This window comes from Thamnophis elegans, chromosome 5, assembly GCF_009769535.1.
Source record: "Thamnophis elegans isolate rThaEle1 chromosome 5, rThaEle1.pri, whole genome shotgun sequence".
Taxonomy (NCBI): Eukaryota; Metazoa; Chordata; class Lepidosauria; order Squamata; family Colubridae; genus Thamnophis; species Thamnophis elegans.
Window position 1 is genome coordinate 89,923,008 of NC_045545.1, and position 19,416 is coordinate 89,942,423.

A 19,416-nucleotide genomic window follows, 5' to 3' on the forward strand; every position below is an offset into this window, starting at 1 on the left:
TGTTTTTTAAATTTGAGATTTAATGAAAATGACACATAAACTACGTTCTATTTATAATATTTGGAAATATTTCAAGTAAAGATCATTGCATGAGGAAAAAAAAGCATCAATGTCACTTTTCAAAATTGTAATGATCAAGGTCAGGCTTCAACCATTTCTCTTTTAAGTAGAATAACTTTCAGAAGTGTCACCGGGAGCAGAAAAAAATTGTATTCCTAGAATCTTCAACATCTCTGCAGAGTGACAGAATTACTGGTCCTCTTCTTGGGGAAAGATAAGATTCTTTGAAATGGAGGTTAGACAGTTTTTGGGATGCTTTTACCAGATTCCTGCACTGAACCTGGGATTGCACTTGGTCTAAAGCAGTTTAAAAAAAAAACTTGGCAACTTTCAGATGTGTAAATCCTTCAGACTGTATGCTGGAGGGGAGATTCCAAGAGTTAGAGTTAGGGTTAGGTCTGCAAATCTTAAAAGTTGCAAATTTGAAAAAAACACTAAATCTGAAGGGCGCCTATCTGGATTATTTAACTGATCTGTTTGCACATGTTGCCTTTTAGTATATAAAAACTTTCTGTAGGAGGTTATCACCCAGCCCTCTCCCAGAAAAATGAAATATCCTAGGAAATATTGAAAAGGCAGAATATTTCTCTGGATGTGAAAAGGAAGAAACATGTTTTAAAAGACAGAATAGCTGCCTGCAGCTTCCTGCCCATCCCCACTTTGTCAATGGGCCATTAAGAAGGCCAAGCTAGCCCCTTTACATCAGGGGTAGTCAACCTTTTTATACCTACCACCCACTTTTGTATCTCTGTTAGTAGTAAAATTTTCTAACCACCCACCCAGTTCCATAGTAATGGTGATTTATAAAGTAGGGAAGTAACTTTATAAAATTTATAAAGCAGAGCTACAGCAAACCCTTACCACCCACCATGAAAGCTGGAACGCCCACTAGTGGCGGTAGGGACCAGGTTGACTACCACTGCTTTACATAATAAAGACTTCTCCACTTCAGCTCCAGGGGAATGGGATTAAGGCATGATAATATTGGCACTTTACCCAACTCACCACATGGCATCTGAGAACTCAACCAAACCTGGATTCAAAATGCAACCTAGAGAGTTGCCCCTGCATGGCCCCATGGGAGTCTGACAACCAATCAGAATACAAGATCAAGATCAAAGGCCAGAGAGTGCATAAAACCAGGGACTCAGCTTCTCTTTCTCCTTTTCCCTTCTCTTCTCCACCAACATTGAAGCATATGATCACTTTTTCTGTTCAGGATTCAAGCCATGTGGTCCTGTCCACCATTAAAACCATCTTTCCGAGCAGCCTCCATGTCTCCAGTGTCTTTTTCCCCACTTGGAGCTAAACCCAGAAGGACATTTCTTCCAACATTTCCAAAGGACTCACAGAAGAATGATCAAAAGCAACCAAAAAATTGTGCCAGCAGAAAAAGGCTTAAGGCAGCAGCCAAAGGAAAGACTTGGAGAACATAAATGATTTTGCAAGAGTAGCATGATCGAAGTGATTTTCAGCTTTTGCCGACTTTAAGACGTGTGGATTTCAACTCACAGAATGCCCCAGGAGAATTCTGGGAGTTTAAATCCCCACATTTTTAAAGTTGGCAAGGTTGAGAAAACTAAGCAGGGTTGAGAGAGGGAATCCTAGGCCTGAAGATAAACCTATGGCACGCAAAGCCTTCTCTGCAGGCATGCCAGCCAGCTGGTCTTTGGGTCTGTGTCACACACGCATGGGGGAAGTGGGGCACATGCATGTAGGGGAGTTCGCATTGCATTTTGAGGGTTTGTGTCCGTCCCCCCCCGTATCCTGGAAGCCAAAACGAGGTGTGGGGGTGCCATTCCCCCATGCCCCATTTAGGGCCTGGAAAGCCTCCTGCACCAACCTGGAAGCCAAAAATGGGTGGGGGGGCGGAGTACATGCAGAGGGAGTCGTGCGTGCATGCATGGGGGTGGGGAGTGCAGGGGGATCACACGTGTATGTTTAGAGGGTCATGCATGTGGGGGTGGGACACGTGGGGGGTGCGCACATTGCATTATGGATGTGGGCACGCACTTTCAGCATGCAACAACAAAAAGGTTAGCCATTACTGTCCTAGGCCATAGTTATAATGGGTTAATTAGGTCTTAATTAATTACAGGGTTAAGTGCATAATTGTTCTCAATTTAAATTTAAATATAGCTCTCTTTTTCTATAGACCACTTGGTTATTGCATCTATTCATACTAGGAGACCTAGAAGCAGATCGATAATGAGTATTATGATAGGCTTGAGAAACTGACCATCTTTTCCATACTAGCATCCTGGCAACACATACCATTGTTTCTTTTAATAATCTATTAACTTAGTCCAGTGCAGCGTGGGGCTGATTGATCTTTTTCAGATACCACCACAATTGATGGAAGTCACTGAATAGGAAGCTAAGTGCCTTCCTGGCCACCCACACATCAACAATAAATCACACAGTTTCCCCTCTATTAGTTCCTCATGACAGGCCAGTGGGGAAAATACTTCTGATTTTAACAACCACAAAAATGATGTTGGAAGAAAAATGTGGTCCGTTTCCAAAGTGGGAGAAAGATGTTGAAAATAAAAGGGGAGGCAGGCCGCATGGAAAGGAAGTCTCTGTTTATTTGGATTTCCAGAATCTTTAGAGTGACAGCGACATGTTTCTGGGGTGGCTGACCAATTGGCTGGTTGAATGGGTGGATTTTTATAGTGGTTGATCAAACAGCACTGTATCAGTGGTGGGATTCAGCCAGTTCGCAACACTTCAGGAGAACTGGTTGTTAACTAACTGAGCAGTTTGGTGAACTGGTTGTTGGAAGAAATCATTAGGGCAGAGAACCGATTGTTAAATTATTTGAATCCCACCACTGCACTGTATGTACAATTTCTTAATCCCAAGAAGGGAAAATGGTGTTTGCTAGGTTGTGTGAATCACTGGCCAACTAACTTTGACTATCCGTTGCTCTGTGTCTTTATACAAATCCAATTCAGTATAATTAGCGCCACAAATTAGGGTTGAATTCAATACCGTCAGAAGAAATGCCCATCTGGGTTCAGTTCCAAGTGAGGAAAAAGACACTGGAAACATGATGGCTGTTTGGAAAGATGGTTTAATGGTAGACAGGACCACATGCCTTGGAGCTCCTGGGTGAAAAGGGAAGAGATGCTGGCAATCCCTGGGTCTTATGCCCCCTCTGGACTTTGAGCTTCCTGGGACACAGGAAGAGTATCCTGATTGGTTGCTGTCAGAGGTTATAGCTAGCTTTGTAGCTTGTCTGTGTGCTAGGTTTGGTTGAAACTTGGTGGGTGGTGCAATGAAGGGCAGTGAAATGGCTCTGCCTGAAGTGGGTAGATCTTTTGTTATGTAGAATAGATTGGCTCAGGCCTTATTGGTCCATTGACAAAGGTGGGGTGCTATTAAGAGTGAATCTGTTTCCTGCCTAAAAACATGGTTCTCCATTTCTCACCCAGGGAAATATAATATTCTGCCTTTTTAGTATTTCATTCTTCTAGGAGAGGGGTGGGTGCTGAGTTTCTACAATACAGTGCGTCTCATTTACCCACAGGTTAATATGTTTGTATAAATACATACCTCCATCAAGGTAATTGATGAAGTTCACCTAATAGGCAGGTTTGTGTGTGAATCGGGGCTTTTGGGGAGTTGGTCCAAAGTATCTACAGGCATTCCATTCTGAAGAAGTCAGTGGTTTGCCACCACTTTCTTCCAGGATGGGAGACCAATCCTGGAAGGATTTGAATGGGAAACCACTAGGATTCCCAGCTGCTATTTATATTCCAGCTGCTAGCTGCTATTTGGATGGGAGGCCACTAGAATTTCCTAGTGGTCTCCCATCCAAATAGCTGCTAGCTTTCTCGCAACTGTGTCATAGTGGCCTGCCACCTAGCTGGAGTGGCAAACACTAGTCCTTCTCCAAAAATAATTAAATGTACATAATGTAGTGTTTCTCAACTCTAGCATCTTTAAACTATGTGGACTTCAACTCCCAGAATTCAATATTGACTAGGGAATTCTGGGAGTTGAAGTCCATATATGTTACAGTTGCGAAGGCTGGGAAACCCTGGCAGAATTCATAAGAAACGCTTAGTGCAGGGGTCTGCACCCTTGGCCACTTTTCGACTTGTGGACTTCAACTCCCAGAATTCCTCAGCCAGCACGTGCTGTCTGAGGAATTCTGGGAATTGAAGTCCACAAGTCGTAGAGTGGCCAAGGTTGCAGACCCCTAGCATAGGGTTTCCTTTGCTACCAAGTTCTGCCAATCTCTGCGCAGCTTCCTTTCCTGACACGAAGTACCCGACCTCCACCTTGACAAAGCTCCTCCCCACTCTTGCCCCTCCCACCCCGGGTGCTTTTCTTATCCACTCACAACGCCGCGCCTGCTTCTTTCCCTCCAATCCCATTTCCCCAGAGAAGAGGGGGGGGGAGGGAAGAGAGGAGGGGGGGAGGGAAGAGAGGAGGAAAGGCAGCTGCTCAGCTTTTCTTTCTTTGGCCGTCCCTTCCTCGACGCGCAACTTTTTACGTCACGGCGCGCGACGCCGAACAAGAAGGCTCCTCAGAAGAGGGCTGCGCGTGAAGGAAGCGGGAAAGTTTCCCTATCTCGACAAGTCTCGTGCCTGCCCCGTCCCTTATCCCTTGTTCTATGGAGCGGGGACGAAACTGAGGCGCTATAAAAGGAGCTCCAGTAAGCCAAAGGAGAGGCGGGAGGGAGGGCAAACTCCCAATTTTCATTTTGGGTGACAAAGGTGCGTGTGTGTCTCAGGGAATGGGAGACGAGACAACACGTGTGGAGGCGAGAAGCTGTCACGCGTGTTCTTCTCCCTCTGCCCCCCTTTTATTCCCTCTTTGAGGGGATTTGAGGCTTCCCAGGTAACCTTACCTCTACATCCAGCTTTCTGAAGCTCAGCCTTGCAACTCTTGGGAGCTGGAAGTCCATTCGTTTTCAAAGTTGCTGAGGTTCATTTATTTATTTGTTTTATTTATTTACTTTGTCACTCATGTACAAATTACATAAGTAGTTTGTACATGAGAATATTCAGAATAAACATGGACATGAACAAAGGAAATGAATAAACATGGACAGAGAACAAACATGGATATGAACAAAGAATAAACATTCCATGTTCATGTCCATGTTTATTCATAAACATGGACATGAATGAAGGGAATGAGTACAAATAAATGGGGACAGTAGGACAGGGATGGAAAGCATGCTGGTGCACTTATGCACGCCACTCTTACAGACCTCTTAGGAATGGGGTGAGGTCCACGGTAGACAGTTTGAGGTTGAAGCTGTGAGGGTTAGAGGATGTAACAATGGAGTCAGGTAGAGCATTCCAGGCATTGACCACTTTGTTGCTGAATTCGTATTTTCTGCAATTGAGTTTGGAGTGGTTTACCCTGAGTTTGTATCTGTTGTGTGCTCGTGTATTATTGCAGTTGAAGCTGAAGTAGTGATTGACAGGTAGGACGTTGTAGCAGACAATTTTGTGTACAATGTTTAGAGGCCAGATCATAGGCGGCGTAGTTCTAGGTTCTCCAATCCCAAAATTTTGAGCCTGGTGGCATAAGGGATTCTATTGTGAGCGGAGGAGTGGAGGACTCTTCTCGTGAAATACCTCTGTACTCACTCAATTAGGTTAATGTCCGATATACAGTGTGGATTCCAGACAGACGAGCTGTATTCAAGAATTGATCTAACACTGGTGTACCTTGCAGGAATGTAAACATGCCTGAAATAATCTCTGTCCGGGGAACTTTGAGCCCTTCCAACAGAAATAGTCTATGCATTAATGAGAGAAAAGAAAAGGAGTTTGCTTAACCACACCACAAAGTGAGGGATAATCTTGCTACTTTCGAACCAACAAAAACTTTAAACCTGTCCATTTGTCTTCATATTTTAAGTTGGAGCTTACTGGTATGTTGCCTGACCCCTCATGTAGGTTAAAATATTGGAACAAGTCTTTTGCTACTTTCTGCAAGACTTAAGGATGCATGGCATAAAGTTCATACTAAACAGTTGTTGGAGCTGGAGGAAAAGGTTTTTTTTAATACATATTTTACATATAATAGGCCTGTTTTACCTTTCTGTGTAAAGTTCCACAACAATAACGTTAATATTTTTGAGAAAGCTGTTCGGAAAGTTTTTTCTAATGCTTTTTACAACCACTCAAAATCAAAAATGGAAACAACTCATTTTGCTAGCAGCTCATTTTTGTTCCAGATGTGGTACAAAATATGTATGCTCTTTGGCATAGTTACCACCTTATTGTCTGCCCCTTTCTGTTTTCTTTTCCTTCTAGGCAGTATGCTCCACATAATGGTCAGAGCTTGTTTGGAAAATCAGTGGAAGCCAGTTTATTCCCAAATACACAGTTGCTTACTGCAAAAGCAGATTAAAAACTGGCACAGGAGCCTTAGCACAACAAACACACAATGTTCAAAATTGCGGAAAACTTGTAAAGGAAGTCTATCTGAGAAGAAGCTGGTAAAGTAAACAAATATTCAGATTAATTACATATATGTAATCTGTAAATTTTTCTTAGCTACTTTTAAAGTCTCTTATTTCTCTTACACAAAGCACAAATTTATGAAAAAAATAAAAATAATTAAATTAAGATTTAAGCATTTAGATGAGAATCCTGACACATGTTTTCAATATCCCTTGCACGTAAATGTTCTCCTGTGTTTAAGGTGTAGAATTGTATAGAATAGACAGACTTAAGGCTTCAATTGTCCACATATATAATCCACTGAATTTGGGGTTTTCCTTTGAATGAAAATGGTTATTGTATATATTTGTTTAATTTGCATCCTATTGTTTTTTTCTCTGGAACACAATGTTCCATTGTGTTCTCCCTTTCAATTTTGCAGCAAGGGATAATAAATAGGGTAATGGTGACTGACCTAAATTCATCCATCTATCATTCACTTAACATCTTTTGATAGTGTTCTATATTATCCTAGCTTTTGAATTCAAATATAAAGAAATGAAATATAAAAAAATCAGCATCAGACTTTCATTTTAGGTTTTATTAATGCTGATTTTCTTGTAGCTAGATTGTATCATTGGTTTGTTTCATTTGGAATATCGTAGGAGAGGTGTGTTAGTCTGTAGTAGCCCTTTTTCCAACATGTTATTAAAAGGCATGCTGCAGCATGCTATTAGGCTCTGTCTGACTATAACTGTAGCCATCTCTTCTGAGTCCCAAGGTTATGTTAATTGTTACTGAATAAATCTCAGGAGAGAGGTCTCTTAGTGAATTTTGGCTTTTGTGAGAGATTTCAAATTGTTGATTTTATAAATCCTTTTGGCAACAGCAAGCATGCAAAAGAGGCATGTTTTGTGAGTCTAAATAATATACGGTACTAGTGAATATTGTAGCAATTTTCAGTTTCACCACTTGGTGATGCTATGCAAACTTGAGAAAGGATATACAAGTAGTCCTCAACTTATGACCACAAGTGAGGCTGTGCACATCCTTTGTGAGGGGTGTTGCTAGGGACATTGTGTTGGAGCAAAAGCAAGCTGTACTCATGAATTCAGAAAAATGGAGTGTGATAGCAGTTTGTATTCTTAACTGAGTAATTGATAGAATTCAGGAAAAAGACCAAGCTATTTCTGGATTACAGGTCACCATAGTAGGTTTCTCTCCCAACTTTAAATATTTTTTATCAATTGCAGTATTCATCAGATCAATCCTCAATACAAGTCATCCTACATGTTTCCTTGAGAATTGAACATAAATGAGTAGGTTTAGAACTGAAGGCTTTTGAAACTTTAAACTTCACAAATGATTAGCATCTCTGAATAATATGTTGCCCCATTACAGACTCGATATTTTGTCGATCACCGAAAGGTTCGTGTGATAGGAGGGAAAGGAGGAGATGGTATTGCCTGTTTTCTCAGTGAACCTAGGAAAGAATTTGGAGGTCCCAATGGTGGAGATGGAGGAGATGGGGGGCATGTTATATTTAAAGGTAAGAAGGTTACTATCTCTTCTACAGACCTTTTCGGTTTTAAGAATTCTCTGCTAAACTGTCCCTTAGCAATTTCAGTTTGAATGACAGAATTGATCAATGTTTTTGTCGCAAGAGAGACTCTTGGGGGTGGGGGGAGAGATAAGGACTTCCTATGCATTTGATCTAGTGCAGGGATATCAAACTCACAGCACCATGGCGGCATCATGTGATGTATCGGGACTCCCCCCCCCCCCTTCGCTAAACCAGGCCGGGAGTTTAACAGCCCTGATCTAGTGTTACTTCTAAAGTGTTGCAGAACTGCAATAGTCCATCTGGTAGCTGTCCTAACTGTTGGCTCTTAGTCATCTTACTGTAGTGACCACACTGAGTGAATTTTCAGTGCTTTCAAGTTATGCATCCCTGAATTTTTTCTTCCTTAAATGTGATTAATTTTAACACATTTAATAAATAATTTTAATCCTTTAATAAATCCAAACTAATAATAATAACAATTTGCAATTCTTCCTATTGAAGGATTCGACCTGTTTATTTAAGATTGCAGCCTTATTCTATCAGCCTAGGGGTGGCGCAATGCCTCAATGTTTAAAGATGCTGTGCTTGCCAGCTGAAAAGCTTGAGACCCGAGCACCACACAACAGGGTGACTCCTGTTACTTGCCTCACCTCCTGCCAACCTAGCAGTTTGAAAGCATACAAATGCGAGTAGAGTAATAGGTACCATTTCGGCGGGAAAGATTATTGCAGTCTATACTTTCCTGCTGGCCACATGATGATGGAAGCATCTCTCAGACAACGAAGGCTCTCTTCACTGAGAATCAGAGATAAGCACTCTGTCAATCGTGACTGGATAGGGGAAATCTTTAAACTTTTTTTTTATCAGCCTGAGCCACATCCTTTTTGCCATGAGCAAATTTGACAATCCATCAGTCCCATTATCCTCCCATGTTTCTAGTCTAATCCAAGGTTCTGGACTTTAAAGGGTCAAAGGATTTTCTCTCTGTAATAAGAAAAAAAAGATTGACGCTCTCTGCTGTTCTCCTGTGTGATTTTGGCTATTGAGGGAGAGAAATGACTTCAAGGAAGACTTACTTACCTTCACCCTTAATGAAAGATTTCTCACTTGAGCCAAAAGTAGTCTAGATAGGTCTGAGAAAAATGGGAGGCAAAAGAAGTGGACAAATTTTATAAAAGAAAGCCAAGAAGAGAGAAAAAAGAAAACACATAACTGAGCAGAGTAAATATCTTTCTTCCTAGCCTGAATAAATAGATTACTGCCCTGAAAAGGCTTTCCAAACTCCTTTTGATTATCAAAATAATTTTTGGAGACGGAGCTGGATGAGTCATAAGAAATATGCCTATTACTCTGACTAACCAAAGAGAAGAGGTTATTATTCTGGCAACGTTTCCTTACACAGATTCCCCCCCCCCCCCACACACACACATACACACTGTTTTACTAAGAAAAAAGAAAAGAAAATAGCAACAGTCAAATGGGTTGCTTCTCAAAATCTTAGAATTTGATCCTTTAGTGGCCCTATCAGTTTTATTAATAAGGGGAAATATTTTTGCAGTTTATGAATGAGTGGTTTAACCACCCCGAAGCTAGGTTCAGGGGAAAATTTAACAGGAGGAATAAATTGGGGAACATTAAGCATCATGCATGTCAATGGACTCAGAACACTCATTCTCAAGTGTATTGTCGTCATCAGCCTTTCATCATGTCCGGCCGTCAGCCCTTCTATGGACCAGCACTCTCCATGCCCTCTGTCTCCCACAGCCTCCTTCAAATCCCCCATCTGCATCTTGAGTGCAGGCAGGCATCAATTTTATACATTTTGAACGTATTGAATCAAAGATATTTCCTTATAGTAATAAAACATTGAACTGTCCAAAGGCGCTATAATGTGCAAAACAAATGCTTTACTAGATAGAACATAAGTGCTTTGATCTATTTTGTTCCCGTTTTGTGAGAGCATCTAATCCAAGAGCTTCTTTCAGAATACCTGCCTTGCTATAAATTCAGCTAGTAAAACCCAACACTCAGTTCCCAGAATTTTCTTGTTTGGTAGAGAATCTTATGAAGATTTTGCTTTATTTACATTCCTATGTCATCCGGCTGGGTGAATTTGAACCAGTTATATTCTCTCTCAGTTCAACTCACCTTTCAGGGTTGTTACTGTTGATAAAGTAGGAAGAGAAAAAGTATTAGGTATGATCACTGCCTTGGGTTACTTATAAAAATAATAAAGGCAAGGTAAAAATTGTTTTATTTATTTGTTCATTTGTCCATTCATTTCTCTTGATGTAGCCTTACAATAAAGTAGAATTAGTTCATCTTGCCATTTGCACGCATGCCTGTATATATGTATTTTAAGCAAATAATTAAAAGCATGATCATTACAATTACAAAATTGTACATTGCAAGATAAAATATAAAGGAAGCCAGATTTTAAAAATTTAGTAATTCAAATAATGAAACTGCTTACAGTGTGTTCTGATTAGAATGGCCTATAAGCTCGCTACAGATTAATAAATGTGTAAATAAATGAGGTAAAATAAAAGAACACATCAAAATATGTCATCATATGTACTTTAGTTTAATTCTCACATAAACAAGAATGAATGTTGAGAATTTAACTGCTAAAACAATGAGATCATTAATTATACTGTTCTTGAAATTGCTAGTGAATACAATGAAAATATGAATTGCAGTTTGTCTGCCTAAGTACAGTAATTTTAGTATTTTGAAATACTAATCATAAAGTTATATTTGCAAAAGTTTATTTAAATACTTTTGTCATTTAGGGAAAAGGACAGCTGGTATATCAGAAGGTAAGAAACAGATGGTATAATCAGCATTTGGTATAAAATAAAAATATAAGATTTGGCATTTGTAATGTGCTCCTATCCAGGAAACAGTTTGTTGACTCATAATTAATCAACACAGGTTTTTTTTTCCTTTTAAAAAAAGAATTCATCAGTGTGTTGAATTTTAATATTTTATTTTTGACAGTGGATCGGCAAATGAAATCCTTGGCCTACCTCTACTCATTTTATAGAGGCTTCAGTGGGGAAAAGGGAGGAAGCAAAAACTGTTATGGAGCAGGTGGCAAGCCCCTTTATATTAAGGTAAGTTTTTGATACTTGTTGTTGGATGGCCAAAATTTTGAGTTTATAAAAGCTGAATCTCTAATGTCCTACATTTGAAAGATTGCTGAGCAGCTGTTTGCGCACAGATAGGAGCAAACAGCCAAGGATTGCAAATTCTTAATCTCTATTTTACTTAAATTTACCTTTGTCTTGTAGGTACCTATTGGTACCGTGATTAAGGAAGGCACTAAGGTTGTAGCTGATCTCAACCATCCCGGAGAAGAATACGTTGCAGTCTATGGTGGAGCCGGGGGCAAAGGCAACCGTTTCTTTCTGGCCAATGACAACCGAGCACCGACAACTGCGACTCCAGGAGAACTGGGTCAGGAAAGATCTCTTCACTTGGAGCTCAAAACTGTGGGCCATGCAGGGATGGTTAGTGTGTTTGTTTGTTTGTCAGTATGATACTTAACTCTGAAAAAACAAAAGTTTATGTTAAATCAGGAATGTTGGAAGATGGGAGATATGTATGCAGGTTTAAAAAAATGCACTCCTTGCAGAGGTGGGCTGCTGCCGGTTTGCACTGGTTTGGGCGAACAGGTAGTTAAGATTCTGCGCAATTCAACAAACCAGCAATTTCCCACCACTGGCTGGTCCTGTCTCCGCTCGTTTTCCGGGCAGTTTACCAGGAAACGGACTGAAAGCAGTCAAAAAACAGGCGGGGGTGGGGCCAGCCAGTGGTGGGATTAGCCCCAATCGTCTGAATCCTACTGACTCCTGAGTCTCCGAGAGGCGGGGCTGGGTGTGATGAGTGACATCACCCACCCAGTCACATGACCAACTGGCCACGACTTTCCAGCCAATTGTTAAGTTATTCAAGTCCCATCACTGGAATCATTAGGTGCCTCCTTCCCCAAATTGAAAAACAAGCTAGGGACAGATGTGGAAAATTTAGGTGCTCACTAAGAATTGACAAGAATCTGATGACACATAATTCATAGTATCTGCTTGTTGATTATTTCTTTGAAATTCTTGGCTTAGAGATAATTGGCGATCAAACTAACAACAGCCAGATAACTTGGTAGTAGGAAGGCAAAAGAAGGCTTCTTTTGCCATTATAGATAGTCCTCAACTTACAACCACAACTGAGACTAAAATTTATGTTGCTGAGCAAGCAGATGTTAAGTGCGTTGAGCCCCATTTTATGATATTTTTGCCACAATCGTTAAGTGAATCACAACAAAGTAAATTGTGTGATGGTTAAGTGAATCTGGCCTCTCCCATTTGACTTTGCGGAAGCTGACTGGGAAAGTTGCAAATGATCCCAGGACCCTGCAACCTTCATCAATGCATGCCAGTTGCCAAGCACCCAAATTTGGATCACGTCACTGTGGGGATGTGGGGAAAAAATGGTCATGTCACTTTTTCCAGTGCCGTTGTAATTTTGAACGCTTACTAAATGAACGGTTGCAAGTCAAGGACTATCTGTATTATGTTTTTCGGCCTGTGTAAAACAAATGGCTGAAGGGATGAAGCTTCTAAATTTGTATTTATTTAAATATTATTTGGCTGAATTTAATCTAGTCCATCTAGGTGTCAAACTTGCTGTCACACCCCGAAAGAAGACTCTGAGGCTTGAGTTTCCTCAAAGTTCCATTTTATTAGAGATGTCATATCGGCCCATCTGGGAAAACCCGAATCTGAAAGTTTTCACGTTTTCCCCACCCAAGATCAAGTCCCTGCCCAGCACCCACATGTCCATCACATGGTCCAATCAAGCACTGTCCCAACTGGAGATGACTCCCAGTCAATCCACTTAAGGTGCAGGGCAGGATGACCTTGACTCTCTGAGAAAGGAATGTTATATCTACTCCACTCCATATAACCCCCCCCTCCCAGTTTCCCACAGCAATAATTGTGGCAGGCCTGAAAGCCCAACGCAAAAGGCCCGACACCTGCGCCATCACGTTGCCGCTGTAACGTGATGTATCATGACTTTTTCCCTTTGCTAAACCAGGCGTGGCCGCAACCAGCGCATGACACATCAGGCCTGTGGGCTGCGAGTTTCATACCCCTGATCTAGATCATTAAATCAAATCTAGTGAAAAAAATAAAAAAATATGAAAGTTGCTAAATTCGTGTTCTACCTTGCCAGTTGAATTAAATGTAATGTTGAAGGTAAAATCTATCTCCTTTTCCAATTGGGCTCTTAATTCCAGATTGGATTCCCCAATGCTGGGAAATCGTCCCTTTTGCGAGCAATCTCCAGAGCAAAACCTGCTGTGGCTCCTTACCCATTCACAACCCTGAATCCTCACGTAGGCATTGTTCACTACGAAGATTACGAGCAGATTGCAGGTACGTCTTCATATTTCCTTTTTTAAAAAAAAGAAATGACCTTCACGGAATTATTTCCTGGGGGGGGGGGGGAAATGAAGCATTTTGTGACAGCTGTTGTGGCCAGCCAGCAGAGTTGGCAGCAGATTCGGACAGTGAGGAGGTTGGGGAGGAACATGGGCCAGTCCTGGAGTCTGGGGAAGACTCTGATGAAGGTTCTGTGTCAGAGGCAGAGAGGGGGACAGCCGTATGCCAGTTATCAGCTGCCTTCAGAGTCAGACATCACTGAGGCAGACGAACAGCTGGAGCTTGTTCCCAGTGTCCGCATGCGCAGAGTTGCCAGACGAAGGGAACAACTAAAGAGTAGGGGCTGACTTGGGAGTAAGGCCAGACAATGGATGGCCCCTCCCGGAGGAAATAAAAGAGGAGCGAAAGGGGAGTGAAGTTTGCAGGAGACAATTAGTTTGATTAATTGCCTCATGAGTCTCTGAAATTCCTTGTCAAGTTTTACAGATATTGGCCTGGCAGCTCTCCACACCAGATAAGGTCTGTGACTGTAAATCCTCCCTTGAAAGACTTTGCTGGCTATGAATGAGCAGAATTTACTGTAAATTAATAAAAGTGGTTTTTGCCGGGACCAGGAGTTTGCTTCATGCTCTTGGGAAGCCTCGGTCAGAACAACAGTGATATCACTTCATAAGTTTGTTCTAAGTTGGGGGGTGGGGGGGAGAAAGCCTAACTGAAGATCACCCTTTTTCATGACCCAAGATTGGAAAATAAGAAAAAGAAATGTAAAAGAAAAAAAAATGAAGCTCCTGTAAAAAAAAAGAAAGAAAATTACAGATGAAGGCTAATAGACGTGTCCAAGGATAATACTGCAGGATCCAATCTGGGTCAGTCTTTTGAGCCTTCGGACTCATGCTGGAGCCCATGCTCAGGGAACTTCTCTCTAGCAGAGTGTATGTTCTTTGGGCTGTTCTGTGTGTGGTATTTATATGGTGCCTGTTGTATGTGGCTTTTTGGATGTCGACTGGGGTTTTGATAGCTGGCTAGTAAGTCTTTGGCTGTTGTTTGCTTGTGCCGCCACCAGCTTATTGAGTACTTAAGAGGCGAGGGCTTGGCAGCACCTCTGGTCCCCGACCCAGATTGGATCTTGCAAAAATTGAAAGTGTTTTGAATGTCTCTCATTGTATGCCAACTGTTAACTAATCGAGGGGTCTTGAACATGAGGATATCCAGCTGCCCCACAGTCCTCTAGGATGTCAAACTGTGTTCCATGGAATCCTAGAGTTCTGGAAAACTTTGATAAGCTTCTCTGGCAGGAAAAAAAAAAATCATGCCAACACAGCCAATTTTCTGTCATTACAATTTTGCCCCGTGATGAAGGATTATGGGATTTTTCTTTTCTTTTTAATAAATTCCATGGCCTGAAAAATTTGGAAAACTTCTGCTCCAGCTATCCAGATGCTAATTTTTCCCCCCAGCCAATTTTCCTCTTTGTTTCATTCTCCAACCACCAGAATTTTATTGATCTCTTGCTGTTTTATTTTGCAGTTGTAGATATCCCTGGAATAATAAAAGGAGCCCATGAAGATCGGGGTCTTGGTTTGGACTTTCTGAGACATATAGAACGCTGCTGCTTTCTCCTCTTTGTGTTGGATCTTTCTGTGGCTGAGCCCTGGGCTCACTTGGAAGCCTTGAAGTATGAACTGGAACAATATAAAGTTGGCTTGTCAAAGACGCCTCATGCCATTGTTGCAAATAAGCTTGACCTTCCGGAATCCAAGAACAACTTGCTTCTCCTTAAGGAGCAAGTGAAGCAGAGGGTCATCCCACTCTCTGCTCTGACAGGAGAAAATCTGGAGGAATTGTTGGTGCATCTAAGAGAACTCTATGATGAATATCTGAAATCAGAAAAAGAACAGTTTCGCAAGCCAATGAAATGGTAGTAACGGAACTCTTCCATTATCACATTGAGATAGGAAGAACATTTGGAGTGCAAGCGTGGACCGGAGGGATACAAGCAGAATGAAATTGCTTTTTATTCTTTAATGTTGCGAGGAGATACACAGAGTCCTACCAGCAGAGTGCTGCAGAAGCAGATAAGGAAGAATGGTCAATCTGCACAAACAATAAATTAAGCAAAAGACGCGTCCACCAAGCAACAGAAAGTGACATTTTCTTAAGCCTATTGAGACCTGCAGGGCGTAATTTAATCAAAGCAACATTCAATAATTTAATTTAAAAATGTTTATTTATTATATTATTGACATTTCTGTACTACCAATTCCACATGGACTCCAGGCAGTTTACAAATTCTTATAAACATCAAATATAGCACCATAGAAGTTCCGCTAGAATTGCACTTAAAACCCATAATAATCCTTCCCAAACAACAGCGTAAATCAGGATTGGGCAGTTAATTTTCTCAAGGGGATACACACGAAACTGGGACTGTTGTTATCTTCCAAGGGGAGAAAAGGACTCTTGAGTATCCCATGCCTGGATGTCTGCATTGGATGGATCACTTCTCTTCGGGTCAGGCTCTCCTGAACCTATCTGGGTGCCAACTTGGTGACAACCAACACAATATACATACACACTTGAAACTCAAAAACACACTAAGGCAGAAGCTTGTCCACCCCAGGATAAGACACCCAGACAAACTGGGCAATGTGATATATGCAGCACAATGCAGTGAGATGTGTACAGATCTGTACATTGGAGAAACAACAACCACTTCACAAATGCATGGCACATAGGAGAAGAAATACATCAGGACAAGGTTCAGCAGTCCATCTGCATTTGAAAGATAAAAGTCACTTTTGAAGACAGTAGAGTCCACATTCTGGACAGAGGACCACTAGTTTGAAAGGTCAAAAAGGGCAATTATATTAAGATTAGAACAGCCCACTCTCAACAGGGGGGAAAGGATATGACCCCACTTATCTCCTGTTTACAACAGTCCTTTCAGCAGTTCCAAGAAGCCTCCACACCCATTTGCATTATTCAGGTGACTGAGGGTGGCCTCCATGATCCTCAGAAAGAGTGCTAATGATCACAGGACTGCAAGGAATATAAATCCATCCTGCACCATTCAGTCAGAACCGAAGAAGCTTCTTTGACAAGAAGCGAAATGTCTTCAAGTAAAAACAAAGTCCAGTTGCTTTTTGAAAAAGCACCTTTGGGACTTGTAGGGTTTGTAAGTGATGATCAAGAGTATGGTGGCTCAGCTGATTAGGATGCATGACGAGCCAGTGTTCAAGATCCAACTGCTGCTGTGTAACAGGGTGAGCTCCCGTCATTCACTCCAGCTCCTTCCAACAGGCACACCAAAGGTGGTTCCTATTTTTCTACTTGCATTTTTACATGCTTTTGATTTGCTAAGTTGGCAGAAGCTGGGGCAAGTAACCGGAGCTCTCCCTTATGCAGCGCTAGGGATTCATGCAGTGATAACATTTAGGAGGCTATCCTGTCATGCAGGAAGGCATCTGGTCACAAAAAGGACAGCCAGATTCTTCCTATAACCCAACCTAACGCACTCACACTAATATTTCCTTGATCGGTATCAACATTTCTCTGAGGAAACTTTGCCACTCCTTTCTTCCCAATGGCTACAGACCATGTCTACAAAAAGATATTCACCCAGCAAAAAAGGAAAGGCAAGTCACTTCCTTGGTCAATAGTTGGGGGCAGAATTGGAAGATGTGACCTACTGCATTTTAGTATATACCTTTTAAAAAAGAAAAGAGAGCCTTCATACTGTCAATTAAATTTCTTTAATTGTCTGTTAGAAGGCGACAAAGTGTTGTGCACCATGGAAAGAATAAAAGGTGCTCTTTTGCTATTCACCAGAGTGTTCCTTTATTTTGTAAGGAGCATGTTTTTGTTTGTTCTGCTTCCTTCCTTGATGGAAAATGTCAGAGCAGAAAGTTTGATTAATCATTGTTAATTAAAATAGCGGGTGGAGAAAGATGGCTGGCTTCCATATAGTAATTCAATACCATGGTCCCAATTCTTATTAGTTTTTCTTGCACCTGCTGTGAGCAACACTGACAAAGCTGCTGTTACATTATCTATAAATTACTATTATTTTAATAGGACAAGATACATATTTCTAAACTTGTGTCACCCAACAAGGTAGAACAGACTATAGGTAACCTTCAACTTAACAGATAGTATGTGCATTATGGTTGTAAGTTATGACAGTTACAAAGCAGGTTTTTGACATGCCCAACTCAATTTTACAAGTGTGTGTGTATGTGTGTGTGTGTTCTTCAGTAACCACTGTGGTCCTAAAGCAACCACTGCAGTTGTTAAGAGACCCAATTGTTCGTTATGGACTGGTTTTGCAGACAACCAGAAGTAAATGCTGACTCTAGTGAAAAAAGTTATAAAGTGTCATGTGACCATGGGATGCTGCAAACTGTTGTAAATATGGGCCAATTGCCAAACACCCAAAATGCAGTCGTGTGATTGCCGGTGGGTTGCTTTTAAAACTTTGGAACCTTGTTGTAAGTACTTCTTGGGTGGGTCATTCATAACTATGAATGGTTGTAAATCACTATCTGTAAGAATCTGGGTATGGCTAGTCCAGGGGAAACAGGGACTAGGGGTGACATGATCCTGACCCGTCAAAACCGCGGTAGACAAAAGTGCGCTCGACGAAAGCGCGTACCTGACGTCAGCAGCGCGACGAAAAAAATTAAATTGAAATTAAATTGAAATTAAAATAAAATTAAAGCAAGCCGATTCACATAAAGGTAAGGGTTAGGGTTAGGTTAAGGGTTAGGGTTAGGTTTAGGGTTACGTTAAGGGTTAGGGTTAGGTTTAGGGTTAGGTTTGGGGGGTTTAGGGTAAGGTTTTCGCTTTAATTTTAAATTTGCCGCTCACAGCGCGATGTTTTCGTTGCGCTGTGATGACGTCACGTACGCGCTTTCGTTGAGCGCGCTTTTGTCTACCGCGGTTTTGTGGTGGAACCGACATGATAACAGTATTCCAGTATCTGAGGGGCTACCACAAAGAAGAGGGGGGTCAACTTAGTTTCCAAAGCACCTGAAGGCAAGACAAGCAATGGACGGGAAAAAGTCAAGGAGAGAAGCAGCCTAGAATTAAGGAGAAATTTCTTGACAGAAGGATTAACCAGTGGAACAGCCATTGTGGGGGCTTCGTCACTGGAAGTTTTCAAGAAGAAACTGGACAGACACCTATTTTAAATGGTATACCATTCCAGACATTTGGTTGTCCAGTCTCTTCTTCAAAGCTCTACAGAGAATCATTAAAACTGCCCAGCATATCCAACAGGTTCCAGCTACCAGCCCTGGATAGCATCTTCGCATCTTGCTGTTTGAGGAAATTGCATAACATTCTCAGAGACTCTTCCCATCCTGCTTACAATCTCCTTAGACTGTTGCCTTCTGGAAGAAGATACAGAACAATTAAAACTAGGACCTCATGTCTTCTGAATAGCTTTTATCCCAGAGCTATCATTGCACTCAACAATGAACTAAAGGGCCACCACTAGTGAGCTATTGGACAGCACTGCTTGGTCTGTTATGTGGATGCTTGGGTGGTTTAGGGGCGGGGAATTTTTTGCGTGGGTGGGGGTGTGTTTGGGGATTGTTATGTGTGTTGGGCCTGGTCTCTGGGTGTTATGTGAATTTCGTTGTATGTGTATATTGTGTATATACGTACAATGACAATAAAGTAAAGTAAAAAGCCTCCAGTGATGAAGCACCCATAACTTATGAATGCAAGCTGTTCCACTGGTTAATAGTATTCGCTGTTAGGAAGTTTCTCCTTAGAAAAGCAGATTTGTAACAAACTATATAAAAATTATATTCATTGCATATATCTAATACTTTGTGTATATAATTTTTAACCTTTTCCCCCGCCTGGTGAGATTTTATTCTCTTCAGAGTTCAATATATCTAATGCTTTACAAATCTACCTCTACACACATGGA

At 41.4% G+C, this 19,416-nt stretch overlaps 1 protein-coding gene across 2 annotated transcripts; it reads left to right on the forward strand.

Annotated features, from left to right (window-relative positions):
* The first annotated feature begins 4,518 nt into the window (after positions 1-4,518).
* On the forward strand, positions 4,519-16,047 carry MTG2 (mitochondrial ribosome associated GTPase 2). 2 transcript variants are annotated; one of them, XM_032218472.1, is made up of 7 exons: positions 4,519-4,787; positions 6,345-6,529; positions 7,875-8,022; positions 11,038-11,153; positions 11,331-11,549; positions 13,334-13,472; positions 15,006-16,047. In XM_032218472.1, the coding sequence occupies exons 2-7, from the start codon at positions 6,350-6,352 to the stop codon at positions 15,398-15,400; spliced, it is 1,197 nt and encodes a 398-aa protein (XP_032074363.1). In that variant the 5' UTR covers positions 4,519-4,787; positions 6,345-6,349; the 3' UTR covers positions 15,401-16,047. The 2 variants fall into 2 exon arrangements, with proteins under 2 accessions (XP_032074363.1, XP_032074362.1); XM_032218471.1 differs by having other exon boundaries at positions 4,520-4,726.
* Positions 16,048-19,416: the final 3,369 nt, after the last annotated feature.

Coding starts and splice junctions, on each gene's coding strand:
- MTG2 (XM_032218472.1), top strand. CDS start 6,350: ATGCTCCACATAATGGTCAGAGCTTGTTTGGAAAATCAGTGGAAGCCA. Junction 11,550..13,333: donor CTGTGGGCCATGCAGGGATG/GTTAGTGTGTTT, acceptor TCTTAATTCCAG/ATTGGATTCCCCAATGCTGG. Junction 13,473..15,005: donor AGATTACGAGCAGATTGCAG/GTACGTCTTCAT, acceptor TTTATTTTGCAG/TTGTAGATATCCCTGGAATA.